This window comes from Copadichromis virginalis, linkage group LG19, assembly GCF_057382275.1.
Source record: "Copadichromis virginalis isolate Kocher_CV1m ecotype Utaka linkage group LG19, C_Virginalis_male_GT1.1, whole genome shotgun sequence".
NCBI classification, from domain to species: Eukaryota; Metazoa; Chordata; class Actinopteri; order Cichliformes; family Cichlidae; genus Copadichromis; species Copadichromis virginalis.
The window spans coordinates 33,495,556-33,515,022 of NC_140636.1; the positions used below are offsets into that span (position 1 = coordinate 33,495,556).

At 42.7% G+C, this 19,467-nt stretch overlaps 1 protein-coding gene across 5 annotated transcripts; it reads left to right on the forward strand.

Annotated features, from left to right (window-relative positions):
- The first annotated feature begins 106 nt into the window (after window positions 1-106).
- Window positions 107-19,231, forward strand: ktn1 (kinectin 1). Of its 5 annotated transcripts, none has more exons than XM_085442341.1 (36): window positions 108-270; window positions 5,525-6,240; window positions 6,517-6,675; window positions 6,811-6,903; window positions 6,990-7,120; window positions 7,261-7,365; window positions 7,515-7,655; window positions 7,848-7,954; window positions 8,181-8,325; window positions 8,874-8,970; window positions 9,072-9,256; window positions 9,395-9,442; window positions 9,587-9,624; window positions 9,733-9,823; window positions 10,127-10,195; window positions 10,326-10,363; window positions 10,449-10,539; window positions 11,053-11,121; window positions 11,218-11,255; window positions 11,551-11,641; window positions 11,764-11,876; window positions 11,962-12,046; window positions 12,240-12,280; window positions 12,406-12,496; window positions 13,257-13,343; window positions 14,771-14,860; window positions 14,966-15,052; window positions 15,132-15,221; window positions 15,377-15,469; window positions 15,577-15,645; window positions 15,747-15,830; window positions 16,569-16,652; window positions 17,617-17,700; window positions 17,796-17,891; window positions 18,000-18,110; window positions 18,224-19,231. In XM_085442341.1, the coding sequence occupies exons 2-36, from the start codon at window positions 5,526-5,528 to the stop codon at window positions 18,251-18,253; spliced, it is 3,786 nt and encodes a 1,261-aa protein (XP_085298467.1). In that variant the 5' UTR covers window positions 108-270; window position 5,525; the 3' UTR covers window positions 18,254-19,231. The 5 variants fall into 5 exon arrangements, with proteins under 5 accessions (XP_085298468.1, XP_085298467.1, XP_085298466.1 ...); XM_085442340.1 differs by having other exon boundaries at window positions 6,520-6,675; window positions 6,787-6,903; XM_085442339.1 differs by having other exon boundaries at window positions 109-270; window positions 6,787-6,903.
- The last annotated feature ends 236 nt before the right edge of the window (window positions 19,232-19,467 follow it).

Genomic DNA, 19,467 nt, shown 5'->3' on the forward strand with positions numbered 1-19,467 from the left:
AAGAATGTTTCGAAAGGGCGGTACTTTTTACTTATTATTTGTAATGTGATGACATGTGGCCTTCGGTGTGCCACGAGTCTCAAAATGAACGCTCCTTAGCAGGCTGACTGTGACCCGCCCCCGCGAACCAGAAACAGCAGATTCTCTGTGACGGATAGCGCAGAAGAAAGCCGGGTTGGAGCTGCCCTGGGAAGGCAGGAGTGTGCTGGTGTCAACGCAGAGCAACGCCATTTCACTACTAGCTAAGGGAACAGCAAACTGAAGCTACAGGTATTTCTAGCGGCTGTTTCTGGAAATCTTCTATTCGTTTCTTGTGAAAAAAGCTGCTCATCCCGTACTTAGCACAGCTTAGCTCTTCACGTAGGCCTGGGAACGGCCCTCAGGACTTTAACGGAAGGATGGGGACGGGTCAGAGATTTCAAGAGACACGGAGGCTAGGATCTGAGGAGGAATGAGGCCCGTGTGGGCAAATGTCCACCCCTCCAGAGAGTGTGAAAGAGAGTCAAAGTATTTCGGCTAACATTTGTGTGGTCAGTTCTGTCGCCTCTGTACTAATTGGATTGGGCAGCTAAGGCTAGTGCCTTGCTGTCGTTAGTTTGCTAGTTAGCTAGCCCATTCATAGTGTTGAGCTATAGCCACCTAGTCGAACTTAAAAAGTGGTGACGGCTCTTTTCGCTCATGGATTTATACACAGTAGCAACTGTTTATGACCGTGGCCGGAACACAGTTAATGTCCAGCAGTTGGACATTATTGCTCGTCATTCTGGGAAGTCATCTTTGTGACATGTGTTGTCTTTTCTTTCGTTTTCGAGGTTTATTTGAGTATGACGTGTGATAAATGACCTAGCTGGGCTAGCTTAGGCCACTTCTGCTTTTTCTGTGATTACATGCTGCGATCATTGACAGTGTTCCTCTAAGTGTAAGAATAGCTGCCATTGCTGACTAGTCAGCACAAGGCCCACGATGCTACGTGTGGCATGACCTAGCATGCTGGGACATTTAGGGCTCAGCTGGTAAATGTTGAGGTGACTCGGGGCTATATCACCAAGTTTAGGTGCTGGCAAGCACAATAAAAAGGGATTATAATGGGGTTAGCGACCAAACACGTTACTGTTGAAAAGTGAGACTTTGTTAAACTGACTTTTACTCACTAAGTAAACACAAAACTAAAGTACGTCTCTGAAGGAGCTTGAGATTTCTTCCAAGACCTCACTGCCCCTATTTTAAAAAGCCTTTAGGGTTATGCCTCAGCTCCCTCTCTCTTTTGATGAAAGCATTGTTAGCTTTGCTTTACAACAGTGCTCGTTTTAGTTTCTTTGAGGTCTGTCTGTAGATGGGTTCTAATCTGAAGTGTTTTACTGTTGACATACTTTCCTGGATAAAGCCTGACAGGCAGGATCATATCCTTGCAGATAACCTTTTTGTTAATGTTTTCTAATAAAACCAAAACCACAGTCACTGTGTACTTTGGTACTTTCTGTAGTTTATTGCCAGAAGATTGATAAAGATGAATGTCAGTATTCAGAGAGAGCCAACTTCCATTTGACTTAACAATAAATCTAAGGTAGATTATTTTAATTGCCTGACTATCGGACTCTTTGTGAGTAAAAGGTGTTGTTGGTGAATATGATATTTCTTAAATTTTAAGAATAAAACAACATATTACAACAGTCTAGCTAATCTATGCAATTATTATAAATCAGAATACAGACACAAAACATGTAAATAAAATACAAATGACATGTAGGGATGAGGTTGATATAATGGCATCTCATTTGAAGGGCAAAAAAACCCCCCACGCTCAAGAGTTTACTTTATTAGACAATGGTGGAGGAAGTAGAAAAAACAGTGGTCCATTTTTAACCCCCCATTTGTTTGTGGTTTGTGCTCCTCTTTTCTGTCTTCTTACCCATTTACTCTCCAAATGGTAGGGCCTGTAAATTGCCCCTTCCTGACCCTAGTACTGCCAGATGTCACTTCCTGTTGAAAAGCAGGTCTTCTTTCCCACTGTCGCCAAGTGCTTACTCAGGGAAGACCATCTAATCATTGGAATTTCCCCTCTAATAATAAAGTCTTTGTCTTGAAGTGACTGTTGCTGTAACCCTGTACTAAACTTGAATTGAAAATGGCGCACTCTAAAGAAGCAATTTTCTTTTCATTACAAAGATGTTCTTCATCATTTCAAAGTAATTATAACATTAAAACATAAAGGTAAAGTGACTGCTAGTGCACCTCCTACAGTTTGTCGTGAACATTGACTTGCTGCTAGAAATAAAAAAATCCTGCAGATACAGTCGTTACAGTCATAACGATTATATGAATTTATTATGTTATTACCACTTAATTACATTTTGTAACACATTTTCATTTGGCCGTCTCCCCACCATTCTACTGTAGGTTTGATCCAGAAAAATAGTTTTCATTTTTCATAGTGTTTATTAAACTTACATTGGCTATATAATGTATTGTAGAGAAACTGCACACTTGCTAAAAAAGCTCAATTTTTCTGTAGTGTCCTGGACTATAGATGTGTTTTAAAATGACTTGTTGCCTATTATACATTTATTATGTATGCATGGCCTGATTTTCAATTACTCTCTGTATTGCTTTTTGGATCTGATAGTTATCAGGAGTTGTCTCTGTGTCCATGTCTGCCAAAATCAAGAGGGCTGGCCAGCCAAGTGGTTAGATTCCGGGGAGCCAATAACCCGGGAGGGCTTTGTCCTGCGGGCTCATTTTGATGCTGGAACAAGCCTCAGGCCGTACAAAAAAAATCTCATGCACCTTCCAGTCTGAGGCTAGGGACTCAAAGCAACCAAGCCTCATACCTTCATACTGCTTACCCCACCCACACTTTAAATACCAGGAAGAAACGCGGAGTTATTTTGGCACATAATGTACTCTGGCATGGGAGTGTCCTCTAATATGCAATCAGCAATTTCCTGATCTAGCAGCAACTGAAAGTTAATGATTTTATTTACACTAGAAACTTGTGTTTGTAGTACATAGTTTAAAAGGGCTTCTTTATGTTTTGACCTTTTTTTAATATATAAAACCTGCAGTGTGTTCCAGGTAGTTAATGCTTGGGGCAGTCTCATCCAGAACTGTGAAATATATTTTTGGTTTTTAAGTGTTTCTTATTGGTTCAAGTGTAAAGCTTTAACGCTGAATGAATGGCACATTTTCTAATGAGGTCACAGATAAGATACCTGTACAAAAGACCAGCACAGAGTAAAATCTCTTATAAAGACCACATCTTGGTGCATGCTTTCACAGATATGTCTTTGCACACCGTTTATGTTTTCTGTGAGTGTGAAGGAATTCAGTCCTTGGGTTGGTTGAATAAGACAGCCATTTTCAATCAATTATTAAGATGAGACAATCTGATGTATTTGAGTCAAAGTAAAAGTAAAAATGTTATATAATAAAAACTGGACCCAAAAAAAAATGTTTCAAAGATGTTACATAATGGGGAGCTCGTAGTTTGTTCACAGGAAAGGCGTGCTGTTTCAAAGACAAACAATTTTTCAAAATTGGATCAAATAGTAGTCATAATGAGCCTGATGTGTTTTTATGTGCTGCGTGTAATGGGAAGGGTTGGGCGAGGCAGGGAGGGGAGAAGGGAGTGAAACAGTATCAACATTATACTAAGCCTGCCAGTCCACAGGAAGCCCTGCAGTGGAAAGTTATTCTTAAATGTATTATCATGGGTAATCTGCTTAATCCAAATTACTAAAGACGTTTGCTCTACAACAGTGACTCCTACGCTGTATTGCTGCCACAAATCTTGAGTATAGTGGGATTGTGTCGCACTTCAGGTCACTCACTGTCGCTGCCACTCTGCATTGTTAAGACACAATACTGCTGCCGTCACCCAGGGCTTAACTTACCCCCACTGTCAAAACACGGTGGTTTAATTTTTGTGATAAGTCGCCGTTTTGCACGTGGTGTCATTGTGTGTTGATTTGCAAGAGGTACTTTGCAGCAATGTTGTAAAATGGTTCGTTATTTATTTATTTTTAGTAAAGTTGCTGCCATTGCTGGAAATTTGCAAAGGATGTGACAAAAACATCTTATCGGGGCGATTAAAGCGAAAAAGATATGAACTAGGGAGGAAAAACTGGAGCCTAAAGGGGAAATTTAGGGGGGAAAATGCCAGTTTGTGCTAGTTTATTCTTGCTGCATAGCCTTGAGGAGTCAGCTCAAACTCACCACATAGTTCCTAGAAATATCTTTGGCAGATGCAAAGCTGATGATGTCTTAGGACCACTTGACTCTGTAAACTCTGTTTGGGGTGGAAGAACATCATCTTCTTTTGGCTTTATGCAGGCGGGGGCCGAACTGCAGCTGCAGCAGATCTCATCCTGTGACACTTGGACGTAGGTGTATTTTTGCCCCTTGCAAATCCGGTCCGATATGAGTTTAGAATAACCACCGTGTCATTCTTGTGGGGGCTGAAAGAGGGAGGTGACTATTTAAGACACCGTGAGCCATTTTCTTTTTAGCCTAGTTGCCTTTCTAATGATCTTGACCTATTTGGTCCCCTTTTAAACCAGGGCAAACAAAGTTGAGTCTCACAGTCAGTGTTTTAGGCACAGGCGTGTCTCTCTGTACACAAGTTACACATGTGTACATACGTTAAGCTGTGTGGCTGGGGGACTGTCTTCTAATTGGATCATATTGCTAAGAGGGGGCAGGGTGTGAAGAAGAGGGTTAGGGTTAGAATCTCCTCTCCTACCTTCTCAGCATTACTGGTGTGCTTACACTCCGGCCCCTATGTACACCTATCATAATCAATTTCCACTCATGAACTCTGCCTAGAGAATCAGGTCTGAACACTGTTCTGAGGTCTATAACCAAAGAGTTTGTGTAAAGATGCATGCAGTTTCAGGGTCTGAATAGTGAATTCAGTGTCCAAGTGAATTAAACCGGGATTCTTTTCTGTTTTCAAAAAGATGTCAGTTTGCAAGGAGATCTATAGCTCTGTCCTTCACTCTCCTGTCTGTGAGCTCAGTAAGCAGTTTCCTGTTGAGTCTGTTTTTGCAGTTGCAAGTTTCAAATCTTTGTGAATGCAGCATGTTGTTCATTCTGCGTATTCTAGTCCCCATTAAAATCAAAAGGCAGATAAACTGGGATATTTTTTTTACAGTGTGACTGAAAAAGCGCTAGCCTGTGAGAATGCAATTTCTTAGCCTTTGTGAGGGATCCACCCTTCACTTGTCACATTCAGCCATCACTCTGGCTCCTGTGACTGAAACTTAATATGCTCGCTGAGAGACCAGCCAGACTTGTTAGATGGAAAGCAGCAGCAAGCTGACTGAGTGTATAAATCCTATAAATCTCATTATATCAGTTTCAATGTTTGAGCAGTTTATCCCCTCAGGATCTGCTATTTAGCTGTCTTTATCAGTCTATTAGACTTTATCTATTAAAATTTCAAACCAATATTAAGTGTAAATTGAACAAGATAAGTTTCCTAAACTAAGCTTGGTTTTGTTTTTCTTGGGTTATTGTCCACTTTCAGAATGGCGGTGGATATCTACGACTCTCAGTACCTGCTCATCCTGGCCCCTTCACTGGTCATCGCCCTCATGTTCCTCTTCTTCTGGCTTTTCATGAAAGAAACCTCCTACGATGAGGTGCTTGCTAAGCAGAAGCGTGACCTCAAGTTGCCACCAAGCAAGCCAGACCCCCGTAAAAAGAATGAAAAGAAGAAGAGCAAGAAGAAGGAGAGCTCCAGTGGGGGAAGCGGCGGAGGAACCGGAGGTGGGGGGGAGTCAGAGGAGGATTTGCGGGATTTCGATGTGGCTGAAGGTGCCAACAGCTCCACTGTGGAGGTAGAGGAGGAACCTGTGTCAGCTGCTACCCCTGATCCTGCTCTACCTACACCCACTCCCTACGTGCCTGTTTCGGTGTCACCAGAGGCTCCTACTGGTCTGAGAGAGAGAAAGAAGAAGGAGAAGAAGGCTGCCAAAGCTGCTGCTGCCGCCGCCGCCGCTGCTGCTTCCGCTACCGCCGCCACCACAGTTTCTCCCTCTGAGGAGCCAGAAGTGAACGGCTCCAAGCCAGTCAGCTGCAAGACAGAGGCACCATTGGCTGCAAGCAAACAGTCCAGCACACCCTCACCGAAACGTGAGGTTCAGGTCCAGATCCAAGCTGTTCAGGCTCCCGTTCAAGCTCAGACACCTCCCCAGATTTCTGGGAAAAAGAAGGAAAAGAAGAAACAAAAAGTGGAGTCTGGTTAGTAACCAAGGGTAATGTTTAAAATGGTTGCAGTTTTGTTTTTTGGGTTTTTTTTTGAAAAAACACGAGAACTGCAAGTAGCAGTTTCATTTGGTTAGTATTTGTTTGAAATTACAGCAGTTGTGGTGAAATTGAGAAGATATATTGCTGTAGTTGCTACTTTCTCAAGTTCGGATATTTGTGCCAGTAACTTTAATGATAATCGAGCATTCTTATTTAATCAATCAAGGCAACCTGAGAAGGTTTTCTGAACTTGCCGTCCTGTCTTTCCAGCAGATGAGCAGCATACAGAGGTTAAAGTGGAGCAGGCCCCAGCTACTGTCAAGAAAGAAGCTCCCATTGTGGCTGAAACCAAAGTTTTAGATGGTGCAACTCAAAGCGTGACCAGTGGCAAAAAGAAGAATTCTGCCAAGAAGCAGAAAACTGATCATGGTAATGATGATAAAATATTGCATTATTAATTAATAACATTAAATTTGAAGAATTTGGCTCTATTAAAACTCTAAAGACAAAATCTAATAAAGAGTATTTTCTGAAATCCAGTTGATGAAGCCCATATTTTGCCAGACTCAGCAGCTTCTGCTAACCACCAGACAGCCCATAACGATGACGCACCATCCAAAGGGTCTGGCAAGAAGCAGAAAAACGAGACTGATAAGGGTAAGAGGTGAAAGCGTGGGTTTTTAATCCCAAAATATTTGTAAGCCCTTTTAAACTCAGTTTCTCGTTTTTGCTGGCCTTAACAGAGAACACAGAGGTGAAACTGAAGGAGCTGCTCTCCGGTCTGTCCAGCCTGGCTCTGTCAGATGCAGAGGCCGTCAGTGTGATGGCTCTACTGCGAGAGAAGAGCCCTAATGCCGTGGACGCCTGGCACAAGGTGAGAGATTAATAAGAGATAAGCTGAATTGGGTGCTGTCACAAACAACATTCCACACTGTTTGCATTTGGCAGGCCACCCAGTGTTTGTAGTTGGACTTTCTATGCCTTCTTTTAAAATGTGTTCTCTTTCGCTGACAGTCCTCAACTAGGCCTGACCCGACTGCCCAGGAAAGGGAAAAGCTTCTGACAACTCTGCAGGAGGAGGCCTCCATTGCCAAAGACAAAGTGAAACAGCTCAGTCAGGTCTAGAGTCCAATCTTTTTCTTTCTTTTTTTTTGTTCCCCCTAATGATTGTGACATGACTGATTTCCTTCCAACTTAATCTCTGTAATGCTGGAATAATTCCGCTTGGTTCAGTAAAATGCTTAATTTATCTTCATACTTTGCTTCAGGAGCTGCAAGTTGAGAAGCAGAAGACAAACAGGGTGGAATCAATGATGAGGGAGCAACGCGCAGCGATGGAGAAAGAACTGGGCAGTATGCAGGTCAAAGCACAGGGCACCTACCAAGAGCTCCAGACAATGCAAATAAAGGTGAAGCCTTACATTTCAACTATTTTCAGTACAGCAAGTACTGGCTTGTATTATACTTGATAACACTTGGGTAACTGCTAGTGTTGTTTAAGAAATGAGGAATTTCAAAAATATGAAGAGAAAAACTTCTGGCAGCTTCTTTGGCACTCCAGAGAGAGTTGGTGAAGACTCAGTACTGTTAATTGTGTGTAGTTTCAGCAGGTGAGGGAGCAGCTGGAAGGCCAGATCAGTCGATTGCAGCAAGAGAACAGCATCCTGAGGGACGCAGTCAGCTCCGCCACCAACCAGATGGAGAGCAAGTCAGTGTTACACAGCTGTTCACGCTCCCTAGAGTTCCATACATCTCTCATGCTCAGCGTAGTGAAGCATAGTGATTCCAGCTATCTCTCTTAGTCACCTCATTGTCTTTTTACCTTATCTTTCGTTACACAATAGTCTAAGCTATTTGTAGAATGCTTCTGCTGCAATTTCCCATACATATCCCTTAACAAACGCATTTTCGTGTCATGTACGTGTGCTTGATAGGAATTCGGCCGAACTAAACAAGTTGCGTTCCGAGTATGCCGGCCTGATGAAAGAGCTATCAGACAGCAACAGCAAGCTGCAGCAGGAGGAGCACCAGAGGAAGTCACTGGAGGTCAGCTACAAGCAGAACGTGTCCCAGCTGGAGGTACGCTAATCCAGATGCACGGCGTGTTTATTTAGCCTGTGCTTCAGTTTCCCCAGCTGAGACAAAAATGAACCGAGTTGTGCAAAACCTGGTCATGCTTCAAATCTGGTTAGCGGGTGTGGCAGCATTACTCGGGAAATGGGAGGAGGTTGTAGTGGAAGTCCCGGTGAGGGTTATGGGAAACAGAACCTGAGCTGGAAGGATTTTTGTTGCCTTTGGAAGCAGGAATGTTTGAGGCTTTGTGCTGTGTATAAACAACACTTTTCTTGCTAGACACTCAGATGAGCCTTTCCCGGCTTGTCGCAGACCACGATCATAAGATGGAGATTTAAATTGCTGGCTCGACACAAACAAGTCTTGGCAAAGAGCCTTAGTGCGAGAATTACACTGTGTAGAAAAAAATCAGAGAAAGAATCTGCACATAAGCCTCTAGATATTCTGATGGATTTCATAAAGTTTTAATTTCCTCTGCAAAATTTATACGATCGCTCAATTCCAATGAAAATGTATGGAAGGAAGGTGTTCACAGAGTTTGTATCTGTCTCCAGGCACAGCTGCAGGATGCTAAGCGCCGCTGGGAGGAGCTGCAAAACTTTATCCACAGTGTCAATGCCGAAAGAGAGAAAATTCAGACCTCCAAACAAGGTGATAAAACATAACATTGCACCAAACAAAAGTTTTAATTCTTGTGAACCCTAAAAAAAAAAAATGATGGTGGCTCAGTGACGGCTGTCGTGTGGTTGCAGAGCTCCACAATCAGCTGCTGGCAGTTGAGGCTGAGATGAGCAACAAGAACAAGGAGATCCAGACTCTACACAGCAGCCTGACTGAAGCTGTGGTCTCCAAGGACCGGCTGGAACAGAAAGTGAGGGAGCTGATGGAAATGTCCAAGCACAGTATGCAGGACGACTCGCTCCAGGCCCGGGTTCAGGTGTGCTCACAACTCGCAGTGCCAAACCTGCAGCAAGAAAAATGAAACTTATTGTAGTTACATGGAATGATATCAAAATGGATGTGAATGATCTTATAGTCCTCAACCTAATGCTCACTAATGACTTGTGTTTAACAGGAACTTATGAATGAGAACAAAAGTCTTCAGGTCCAGATCTCTACGCAGGTAAATGGGTCAACTTCACACACTTATCATTTAAAGTCAATATGGGATGAGTACCTAGATGGCTCTGTGTGTGTGTGTGTGTGTGTGTGTGTGTGAGAGAGAGAGAGAGAATGTAGGCTAATGACATTTCTGTTTGATATCTAGGCCACTCATGTCTCCCACATTGAGGAGCTGCAAAAGCTGTAAGAAAGATTTCATCTTCTCAGATATTGTGGATCACATTCCAGGCTGTATCACTGAGCTATATTTCATCTTTCCCTGTGTTGTTGTTGTTTTTCTTTTTTGCCTAGTCTGGCTGAAAAAGAGCTGCAGCGAAAAAGTCTGGAGGATTCTCTAAATGCTGAGAGGAGCAGTGGGGCTAGTAGAGAAACTAACATGCAGGTATTTTCAGAAGAGCACTTCACTACAGCTTCTCTTACTAACATTGTACCAGTTCATTAGTTTGCAGGAATGTGTTGCTGTGTTGAGTGGAAATGTAGTTTTGAAATCCTCTTCCCCACGGGAAGAGGGCATGCTCAGATTTGCAGATATTTTGGGTTCAGATGACAAATTGATTTAATGCACTTCCTGGTATTGTAAACCTAAGACAGAATTAGGAATTCTTTATAATTTCCAAGTGATTGCACAGTATGTCAGATCCTCCACTGTCTTGGCATAATAAGTGTCATCTGTATTCATCTGCAGGCCTTGCACAATGAGAACATGTCACTGAAGGCAGAGATTCAGAATCTGCAGGCACAGATTTCTGATCAGGTTAGTTGTGTTGCTTTGCTTTACTGTTTAAGAAAAAAAATCCACTATATGTTGTTGTGGGTTTTTTGTTTGTTTGTTTGAGAGGTTGTTTTTCATTTAAAACAATCTACTTTTGGATGTCCTCTTGCAGACTGCATCCCAGCTGGCTTTGGACCAGTTCCAGAAGAGGTGGGTATGAGAACTGGAGCACATTTTAAATACACCAGCGTCTTAATCTGTCTATGAAATAAATGATCCATAATTCTTTGAACAGTGTCCGGGAGAAGGAGGAAAACATGAAAACTGTAGAGGGCCTGTTGGAGAAAGGGTTGATTGAGGTGGCCAACAAAGAGGAGGAGCTTAAGGTATCTGTTTTCTCTAAAAGACACAATCAAAACATGCTGGCTCATATAAACATATTTATCTGACCACAGCTTCCCCTAAGTAAAAAAAAAATGGTAAAATGGCCTGTATTTACTAGTCCCTAAGGACCCCAAAGCGCTTTACATATCCAGTCATCCACCCATCCACGCACACATCCACACACTGGTGATGGCAGCTACATTGTAGCCACAGCCACCCTGGGGCGCACTGACAGAGGCGAGGCTGCCGGACACTGGCGCCACCGGGCCCTCTGACCACCACCAGTAGGCAACGGGTGAAGTGTCTTGCCCAAGGACACAACGACCAAGACCGTCCAAGCCGGGGCTCGAACCGGCAACCTTCCGATTACAAGGCGAACGCCCAACTCTTGAGCCACGATCGCCCAACTCTTGAGCCACGATCGCCCTAAGTGACTCTGCATAATACTGTTGGCCTGCTAACCACAATCTTTAATTGATATGAAGTCTTAAACTAATTTGTTTCCCCTAATATAGACTGCAAGGAAAGAGAATGAGTCACTTCAACAAGAAATTGAGGACCTTAAGAAAAAGATGGATAAACAGGTGGGTTCTAAAATGATTATTAAGAAGTATTTCCTGAATTTTTGATTCCTATTCTGTATATATTTTTTTTTCCTTTTTTCTTCCCTCTAACTAAAGGTGTCTTCAGAGCTGATGGTGGAAGAACTCCAGAGCAAGTAAGATCAATAAAGTTTATTTTGATTATTTAGTACAAAGGTTTAGTTCCAACCATATCCTATTCATGAAAACAAAGGCTACTACTGACTCTGTAAGCATATAAAAAAATGACTTCCCCCTGGCAGTCCAGGACACTCCTAAGACACACCCCTCATAGTAGCTCTTTCAACATCCATTCCCATTGGAACAAGAGGCTGTCTATTGTTGAATGTCCTCTCATTGTTGATATTGTGAAGATAAGCAGATTTCACAGGCTTTACAATATAATGACCCTTATTTTATTGTGCTTCAAAGGATCCAAGAAAAGGAAACAAAGCTGAAAATGGTGGAGGAAAGTCTACAGGCAGCACAAGACAGCAGCTCGGCCAGAGAGAAGACAGTTGAGGTGCAGCCCTTTCCTTGTATCAGTATAAACAGTTTGGCAGATTTCAAAAGACCCTTTCTTCACATTGTTCTTCAGTGTTGTCCTTGTTTGGGCTCTTGTCTGAATCAGTTTTTGTCTCACAGGCTCTGGAGCAGCAGTTGGCTGCCTTGCAGGCAGAGATGGAGCAGCTGAGACAGAAGGAGACAGCAGAAGCGCTGACCAGCTCTGCTACTCAGCTCCAAGAACTCCAGGCTCAGTGAGTTAAATCAGCACCTCAGTGTAAGCTCCCTACGCACACGCCTTTCAAATCCGACTTTTGATGACCAACATTTGACCAACAGGCTGGTGGGAAAGGACCAGAAGATCCAGACACTACAGAGTGAGCTGGAGGCAAGGACGAAGGAGCTAAGCGAGAAGATTCAGCAGGTACAGCAACAGTGCTCATGTTACACATTTTCTGGCTAAAATCATCCAGATGTCATTTGAGGAGGGGGGGGCTCTCTTTACTATGTTAAAGGTTGTCGTCATGCTATAGCTTCTTTATTTGGCTGTTCCTATTTTAGTGTCATGAGATATTCAGTGCTGGTTTTCATTGTCTGTTTCTCTCCCGCACATATAGCAGTCCCACACGGTAGTGCCAAGCCCTGAGCTCCTTACAGCGTGAGTAGTATTGCATGGCATATCAAAACAATACCAACGCTGTTTTATTTTTTAGGCCTGTTTACTGTATTGTACCGGAAGTGTGATCAGTTTTGTAATGTGTGGGTTCTGCTGTTTTCTGTCAGGTTGTCAGAGAAGGAGAAACAGGTCTCCATTCTGCAGGCTGAGCTGGCTGAGCTGAGGAACACCGTAAACCTTCAAAGGAAGAAGAATGATGTAGGTTTCACATAGCAATGACCTGAACTGTGGAATGGCACAGGTCAAACCCTATGAGCAATCAGCCCTGCCCATTGTGTTTCACAAAGCACTCCCCCCACAGTGTTGCACACTGCATATATTCATTCTGCCTATTGTTGTCTGCCACTCGCTTTTTGTTCATTTTAAATAGTGCTTTTTTTCCTTGTTTTGTTTGTTTTAAACCAAATACACATTTTTCTTCAGCTCAGGTTGTGTATGTAACACGATTACACACACATCAGTTCAGTGTCTGTTTTGGATTGCTTAAGCTGAGCATTGCATAAGAGGGCTTCCAGCCTACTCTTGTTGTGCTCGCCGCTGGCCATGACTGTTTCAGCAAGCCTGTTTGTGCTTGTGGGTGATTCAGAGCATTAGAAACTCGTCTCTCTTATTTTTGAGAGAGGTTTATTTAATCTGAGAAGCATATAAACATATTTGTATTATTATATGCACACTATAGTTGAAGACACTTATTTTAATTAGAAATAAAACGAATATTTTTTTACTAAATATACCTGTGCAGGCTGTGCATGTTGTTTTAAACCACACATGGTGTCAGAGTAGGACTATCAAGACTTTTTGTTTTTTACATATTTTTAGCTAGTGGAGCATGGATGAGAAATGCCTTTGGTTCGTTTTGTTACTCTACCAGTCTTTATTTGAGGGTCACTGAATGCATTCCCCCCCCCCCCCCGAGGCTGAACTGAAAGTAGTATCTCTCTGGAACTGACCAAAACAGGAGCTTCGGGAGAAAAACTGGAGTGCAATGGAAGCTCTGTCAGCCACCGAGTCCATGCTTCAAGGGAAACTCAGCAAAGCTGTCAAGGTTCGACACCTCACCTCAGTCTGCTTCACTCTAGTTCCAATCTGATGCATCCCCCTCCGAAACGCTGTGTTTTGCCATAATCGACCCAGTGAAATTTCTTTTCTGCCATCATCCATAACAACGCTGCATACTCATTTACCTTCACTCCTCCCGCTCTGTTGTTTGGCCTCAACTTTTTAATTGGCTGTTTTTGAGCTGTTGAACTACAGTAATCTGCTCCCCCTCGGGCATCTCCGACTTTATTTAACAAATATTGGCCTCTTAAGTGTGTATACATAACTTTCCTTGACGCTTTTAAGTGTAAGAGGTTTATTTTTTCCTTTCCTTACCCAAAGCTTAGGTCGATGCTTGGAAATGAGTGTGCAGTGACTTAGAAATTCACTAGATGTCATTAGATTGAGATTCATTGTAATCATTTGCAGCTTCCTGTCGTCTCTCTGTCATGTGGCATGCTTTGTGACATTAACTGGTGATCTTAACAGTACAATCAAAGAAAATCTGTTTAATTCAAATCTAGTCCTTTTTTCCCTTTTCGTATAAGAGAAGTGTTAACATTCAAAGCTTGTAATGAATATGCAGCAGTCCTCTAATGTTTCTCAATGCTCTGTTCTCACAACTGAAACATCTTTGTTCTCTATCAGGGTGAACAAAGTGCAACTAAATCAGCTGTTCTTTTCATGCATTTCTACTTCATGTAGAGTTTGCTCCCAGATAGCTGTGCTATTAAGAGTTACAGTAACGTTTATTTCAGTCATCCTCCTACATTAGGTGAGGGTACATGCCGAACTATCTGCACAGCAGCTGCTCTCCTGCCATTTGAGTACAGTAGAAAGCACCTTCTCGCGCCTGAGCCAGGGAGTTCCTTGGCAGCTGTTGTGTGCTATCGGTGCATGCTGGTTGGTTGTATTCAGCTCCACACTCTGTGTCAAAGCTGTCTTGTGACAGCGTGTTAATGCAAACAGTGGTTAGACAGCCAGCTGGCTCGTGTATGGCATGCGTTCCCCCTTTCAGACCTCAGAGTTGATGGTGTGTTATTAGAGGACTGATCAGTACTTTTTGTTTGTTGGCGAGTGTCAAGGTAAATTTGTGAACACAAATGAGAGATGCTCTGAATCTGATGTGACACATGGCCTAGCTGTGGTCCATTGATGCTTATGGTTTCTCAGAGTAAATGGAACTGGGAGTGAGATTTTTGTTTTTTTGTCCTTTGATAACGAGCTGGCATTATAAAATTTGTGGGATTTTGATTGAAGCAGTCTGATCACTGGTTTGAAACAGATTGATGGGGGTTAAGAGAAAGTTGGTGGTTATATTTGCTTGGATGACCACTGGACCTTGTCATCGAAAATATCTTAAGTATTTAAACAGTCATTTGTTAATCTCCTCTTCTCTTTTTATTCCTTTACAATTTGCTCCCTACCTTCTAGGAGAACCAGACAGCGCTGGCTGTATGTCAGGCTGAGTGCCGAGATGTTCTGCACAGACTTCTGCCACATGTGCCTCTGCCTTCTGAACAGGTATGAGAGGAAACATTTACCTCTATGCTAAATGCATTTTTACACTACAGCTACATGTTGTGTGGTTGATGTTTACTTCATTTTTCCACCTTAATTGTCCTGTAGAACCATCAAGAATGGCTCCAAAGATTTGAAAGGGCAGCAGGTGAAAACTCCGCTCCACAATCCAGCCCTGGATCAGGAGACTCGGAGGTAAATTTGGAAAAAATGCAAAGTTGAACATCATTCCTTTTTCAAATGAGTCCATCAGTAAGTACGATCCACTTTCTAGGAACTGGCTGAGAAACTGAAAGAAGCTGAGGAAACTCAAAGGGTTCTACAGAAAGACTGTGAGACGTACAAGAAGGTTTTGGCAGAGACAGTAAGAGTTATTTTTATTTTACTTTTGGGTTTGTTTGTGGGGTTTTTTTTTTCCTATTTTTCTTTAGGGGGGTGAGGGAGTTGCCATCAGTTGCCATTATGGCAGCACAGTGATCTCCCTTCCAAATGGAGCTGTCATTTCTGTTGTGTCCACAGGAGGGCATCCTGCAGCGCCTCCAGAACAGTGTGGAGCAGGAGGAGTCTCGCTGGAGGGTGAAGCTGGAGCTATCGCAAGCAGAACAAAGAGAGGTATGGATTCAGGTTTAGCAAGAGATAAAACTCCAAAATGCACAGTCACTGAAGTGAAATATTGAGAGTTCTCTCTCACTGGATCGTTCTTCTTTCTTTGATCTCAGATGAGCCAGAAAGTCGCAGCTTTGGAGCAAGAGGTCGAGAGACTAACTGATGAAGCAGAGTTGGAAAATGTCAGTAAACCAAACACACAAAAAGTCTACAATGTACACTCGCAAATGTCCTGTTAGAGCGGCTGTCATTTGTATCTCTGCTCATCTGTTGTGCTCTGTAGCTGAGAAGAGAAAAACAGCACTTGGAGTCTGAGTTGGAGAGGGCAGAGCGCGAGAGTGCCACTTATGTGACAGAAGTCAGAGAGGTGAGCAGAAACTGGACTCCTTCAGTCATGTTTAACCTCTTGAGGTGAACGTGCGACCTCTGTGTAACAGTTGAGCTGTTTTCACACATGCACCTTTACCCTGAACATTTTCAGAGAGCACCCAACAGAGGTTGCGTTGAGACTGCAAATGTTATATGCAGTCTGATTGGACATTAGACTACAGAGATGGCAGTTTAAGTCTTTGTAATGTCGGATCGCACTGATGTGTGGTTAGCACAGGTAACATCCTGGTGCATTCACCACTAGCTAGTGAATGTCATGTGCAAGGCTCTACCCACACAGCCCCCTCACTTTAAAAAGACTTAAGTATTTCCATGAGTGCAAATGTGTCCAATTTAGGCTATTTCAGCATTTTCTGCTCTGTGCTACATCTGAGAAACGGATAACTGTGAGAAATATCCCAAATTAAGTCTTGAAATTGTCCAAAGTTCATGTGTGAAAACTGCTCCATGTGTGGTGTTTTGTGGCATCCCACCGTTTGTTTATTCTGGGAATATAAAGTTCACACAGCACAGGTTTTTGTTTTGTGTGAATTTAATCACTTATGAATCTGGTTATCTGCAGTCATGCACAACTGGTTCCCTCTGCTTCATTTATGACCTTTTTTTTTTTAGTTGTGGATGCCTTATGACTGCATAAACTGTGTGCTGGTAGTGCTGACCTGGTTCACCTATGACAGACCCACATTAAACAAAACCCTGTCAAACTCAATTTCAGCTCAAAGATCTGTTGACTGAATTGCAGACCAGACTTGATGGCTCATATACAGAGGCTATCAGACAGAATGAGGAGCTGACTTTGGTAAGCGTTGCTCACCCTCTAGCTAGAGCTCCTTTAAATCTTAGCCTTTATTGCACTCAGCAGTGGCGCGACACTGACTGCAACAGAACGGGGTTCTCTATCTACTGCAAAACTGTGGGTCATCATTCACAAACTCTGTAGATTTGGACTTGTATGGTGGAGTCATGAATAAGATTTGGGGGGGGGGGGGGATTTCCAGCTTCTGAGTGATGACTCACCTTTACTTTGAGTTATAATACTAACTCTTCTTTTTCTGCACCTGCACTCTACTTGTGTCTAACAAATGGCTTGCTAATTAAAAATCTTCTTTCTCTGCCAGGCCAAAAGTATGCCCCCTCTTTGTCTATCACTTATAATTTAACTTCTCTGATGCCTTCAGGCAAGCCTTGCGTCTGTTTTGTCTGATAGTCACTGAATGTCTTCGGTGGTCATGAATCTTTAGTAGTTTTAAGCAATATTTTGGCTGTGTTCACTTCAACAATAGCACTATAAGAATGACGATCACGTTGCTATGTGGTTCATACCAATTGGTGTGCATTCCTTCTGTTCTTGTGTTAAGTGATTGACATAATGACTGGATTTATCTTACAGTTGTGGAAAAACTGAGACAGAAATGTGCAAAGTCTGGAAAGTTATCAGTGATACAGTCATTTCTTCTGAAGTACACACGAAGTATTGCAATGTCTGATAAAATTTAGGGAATTACTTTATTACTTAAACAGGACTTCCTGGATTATGATTCATCCTCTCAGCTTGTACCAAAAAGCCCACATGAGCTTAGTGCTATTTTTGGTTTGAACATTGTCTAAGCAGGCCCAGGGAAAAAATGAAATCTGTGCAAATGTTGAACTGTTTAATGTAGTTATGTTGGCAGGAGGATTTGTATATGTTCTGAAAAACTAGAAGCGGGACTCAAAGGCCAGGTCAACAGTGCAAAATATCTAAATGTCTGGTTTCTTTCCAGCTGAAAACCCAGCTCACTGAGACGCTGTCGAAGCTGGAGGCAGAAGAAAACGAGAGGCAAAAAGTGGCTGGTGACCTGTATAAGGTAACGGGAATGATCTGGATTTCATTACACTTCTGATAAAGGTCAAACTGCCAACCACAATGCTAACAAGTGGAAATTGCTGTCCCTTCATGCAGGCCCAACAGTCTGTTGATCTGATCCAAGGGGAGCTCTCAAAAGTGACAGACAATGCTGATGACTTGATCGAGAACAGCAGTCTGTCATCACAAAGAGTAAGGGCAGTTTGAGTGTTGTAACACTGTTGTGACACCAAATGTTTATGTAGTGACATCTGATCCTTTTAATGTCATGTTAAGACCAAAAAATTGTGTTTGTGACAGGAGGAGATTGACAGAAACGAGAAAATGACTGCGGGATTGGGTCAGACAGTCACCGAACTGCAGCAGCTGCTACAAACTGTCAGCCGGCAACTCACTAAGAGACAGGAGGGGGTGAGGCCTTTTGATCGTGCGCTTTGTTATTCACAATTGGGTATCATACTCCTGTCTTTCCTCTTGCCAATGAAGATTAAACTTTGCAATTGAATGTTTGTGCTTTCCCTCAGGAGGCTGATAAAGATCTGCCCAAGGTATAGTGAGACCCCCACGCAGCCACCCTGACTGTATTACAGAGACCACCTTTGACTTTCGGTCTCATCCTGACCACATCACAGCATACTGTCACACCCAGCCACTTCCTCCGTTTCAACCTCTATCACTGCACTTGTACTGTAGGCAGCCTCAAACTGACTCTGGCCAAAACGCTGGCAAACCACTCCCAGACTCACTGCTGGCCACAGAGGAGCAGGCAGAGGTTACAGTTAACTCCAGGCACTATACCAAAATACACACTATTCCACTCCCACCACATTCCTCTTCTTTTAGCAACAATGCCAGTTAATTTTTATTCTAAACTTAATGACATCCAGCATAATTTAAACTATGTGGAAACCATTCCTCTGTTTTAAATTGCTTGTATTTTTCACTGAAATCCTTTTGAGTACTGCAGTAGTTTTGTTGTTATTTGTGTTAAGAGAGGGCAGTGATACGAATTTCCAACTCGACTAAACAAACTTTGGTTTTTCAGTCCTTTTCTTCTTAACTTAAAGATATGTAGTGTTTAAATGTATCAGTTAGGACCTGCTGAAATACACTGTTGTTGATCTGTTTTCCTCCTGATCAGAAAACTATCCAACTGTGCATCCATTATGCATTTATTCATTCATAGCTCCATGTTATACCTTGGCTCAGTACTGGGTGGGAGAAGGGAGATCAGAAGAGGTCTCAGCATATCTGAAGGGTCACTACGTGACTGTAACTATGGAGATGCATGGACAAATTGTACTCAAGTCTGTACTGTAGCTCCAAACAGAAGGGAGTGTGTGTGACCCTGGCTGTGTACGGCCAGGTCAACAGTGTAGGGGTTTTTAATCCTACTGCAACTACTCTAGGAATAAGCGTCCCATATCATCTGTAATCAGCACTCGCTATATTGTTGCTAAGATCATTAACACTGAAGATTTTGTTCTTTTTGTAACGGGTGATGTTAATAAAAGGGATGCTTGATAAATCTGTTCAGCCTCCTGTGCTGCTTCCCCCCCCCCCTTCTACCAATGCACTTCCCTCTTCTCGCCACAGTGGGGCAGCATATAACCTAAGTTGGAACTTGAATTGATTTTGTTTATAGCCTTAACAATCCTGAACATGGGGAAAGGAAAAGTCAAAGCTTCTGTTAATGGTGCGATTGCTAGCAGGTAAATTCAGCATGACAATGCAGAATAAACATGTCCATCATGCAGAGGCGTTATTC

What these genes read in the sequence shown, in the direction of transcription:
- ktn1 (XM_085442339.1), top strand. Translation starts at nt 5,526, where the DNA reads ATGGCGGTGGATATCTACGACTCTCAGTACCTGCTCATCCTGGCCCCT. An exon ending in GAAAAACGAGACTGATAAGG is followed by an intron (nt 6,904 to 6,989) that starts GTAAGAGGTGAA and finishes TGGCCTTAACAG; the next exon opens with AGAACACAGAGGTGAAACTG. An exon ending in TCCAGACAATGCAAATAAAG is followed by an intron (nt 7,656 to 7,847) that starts GTGAAGCCTTAC and finishes AATTGTGTGTAG; the next exon opens with TTTCAGCAGGTGAGGGAGCA.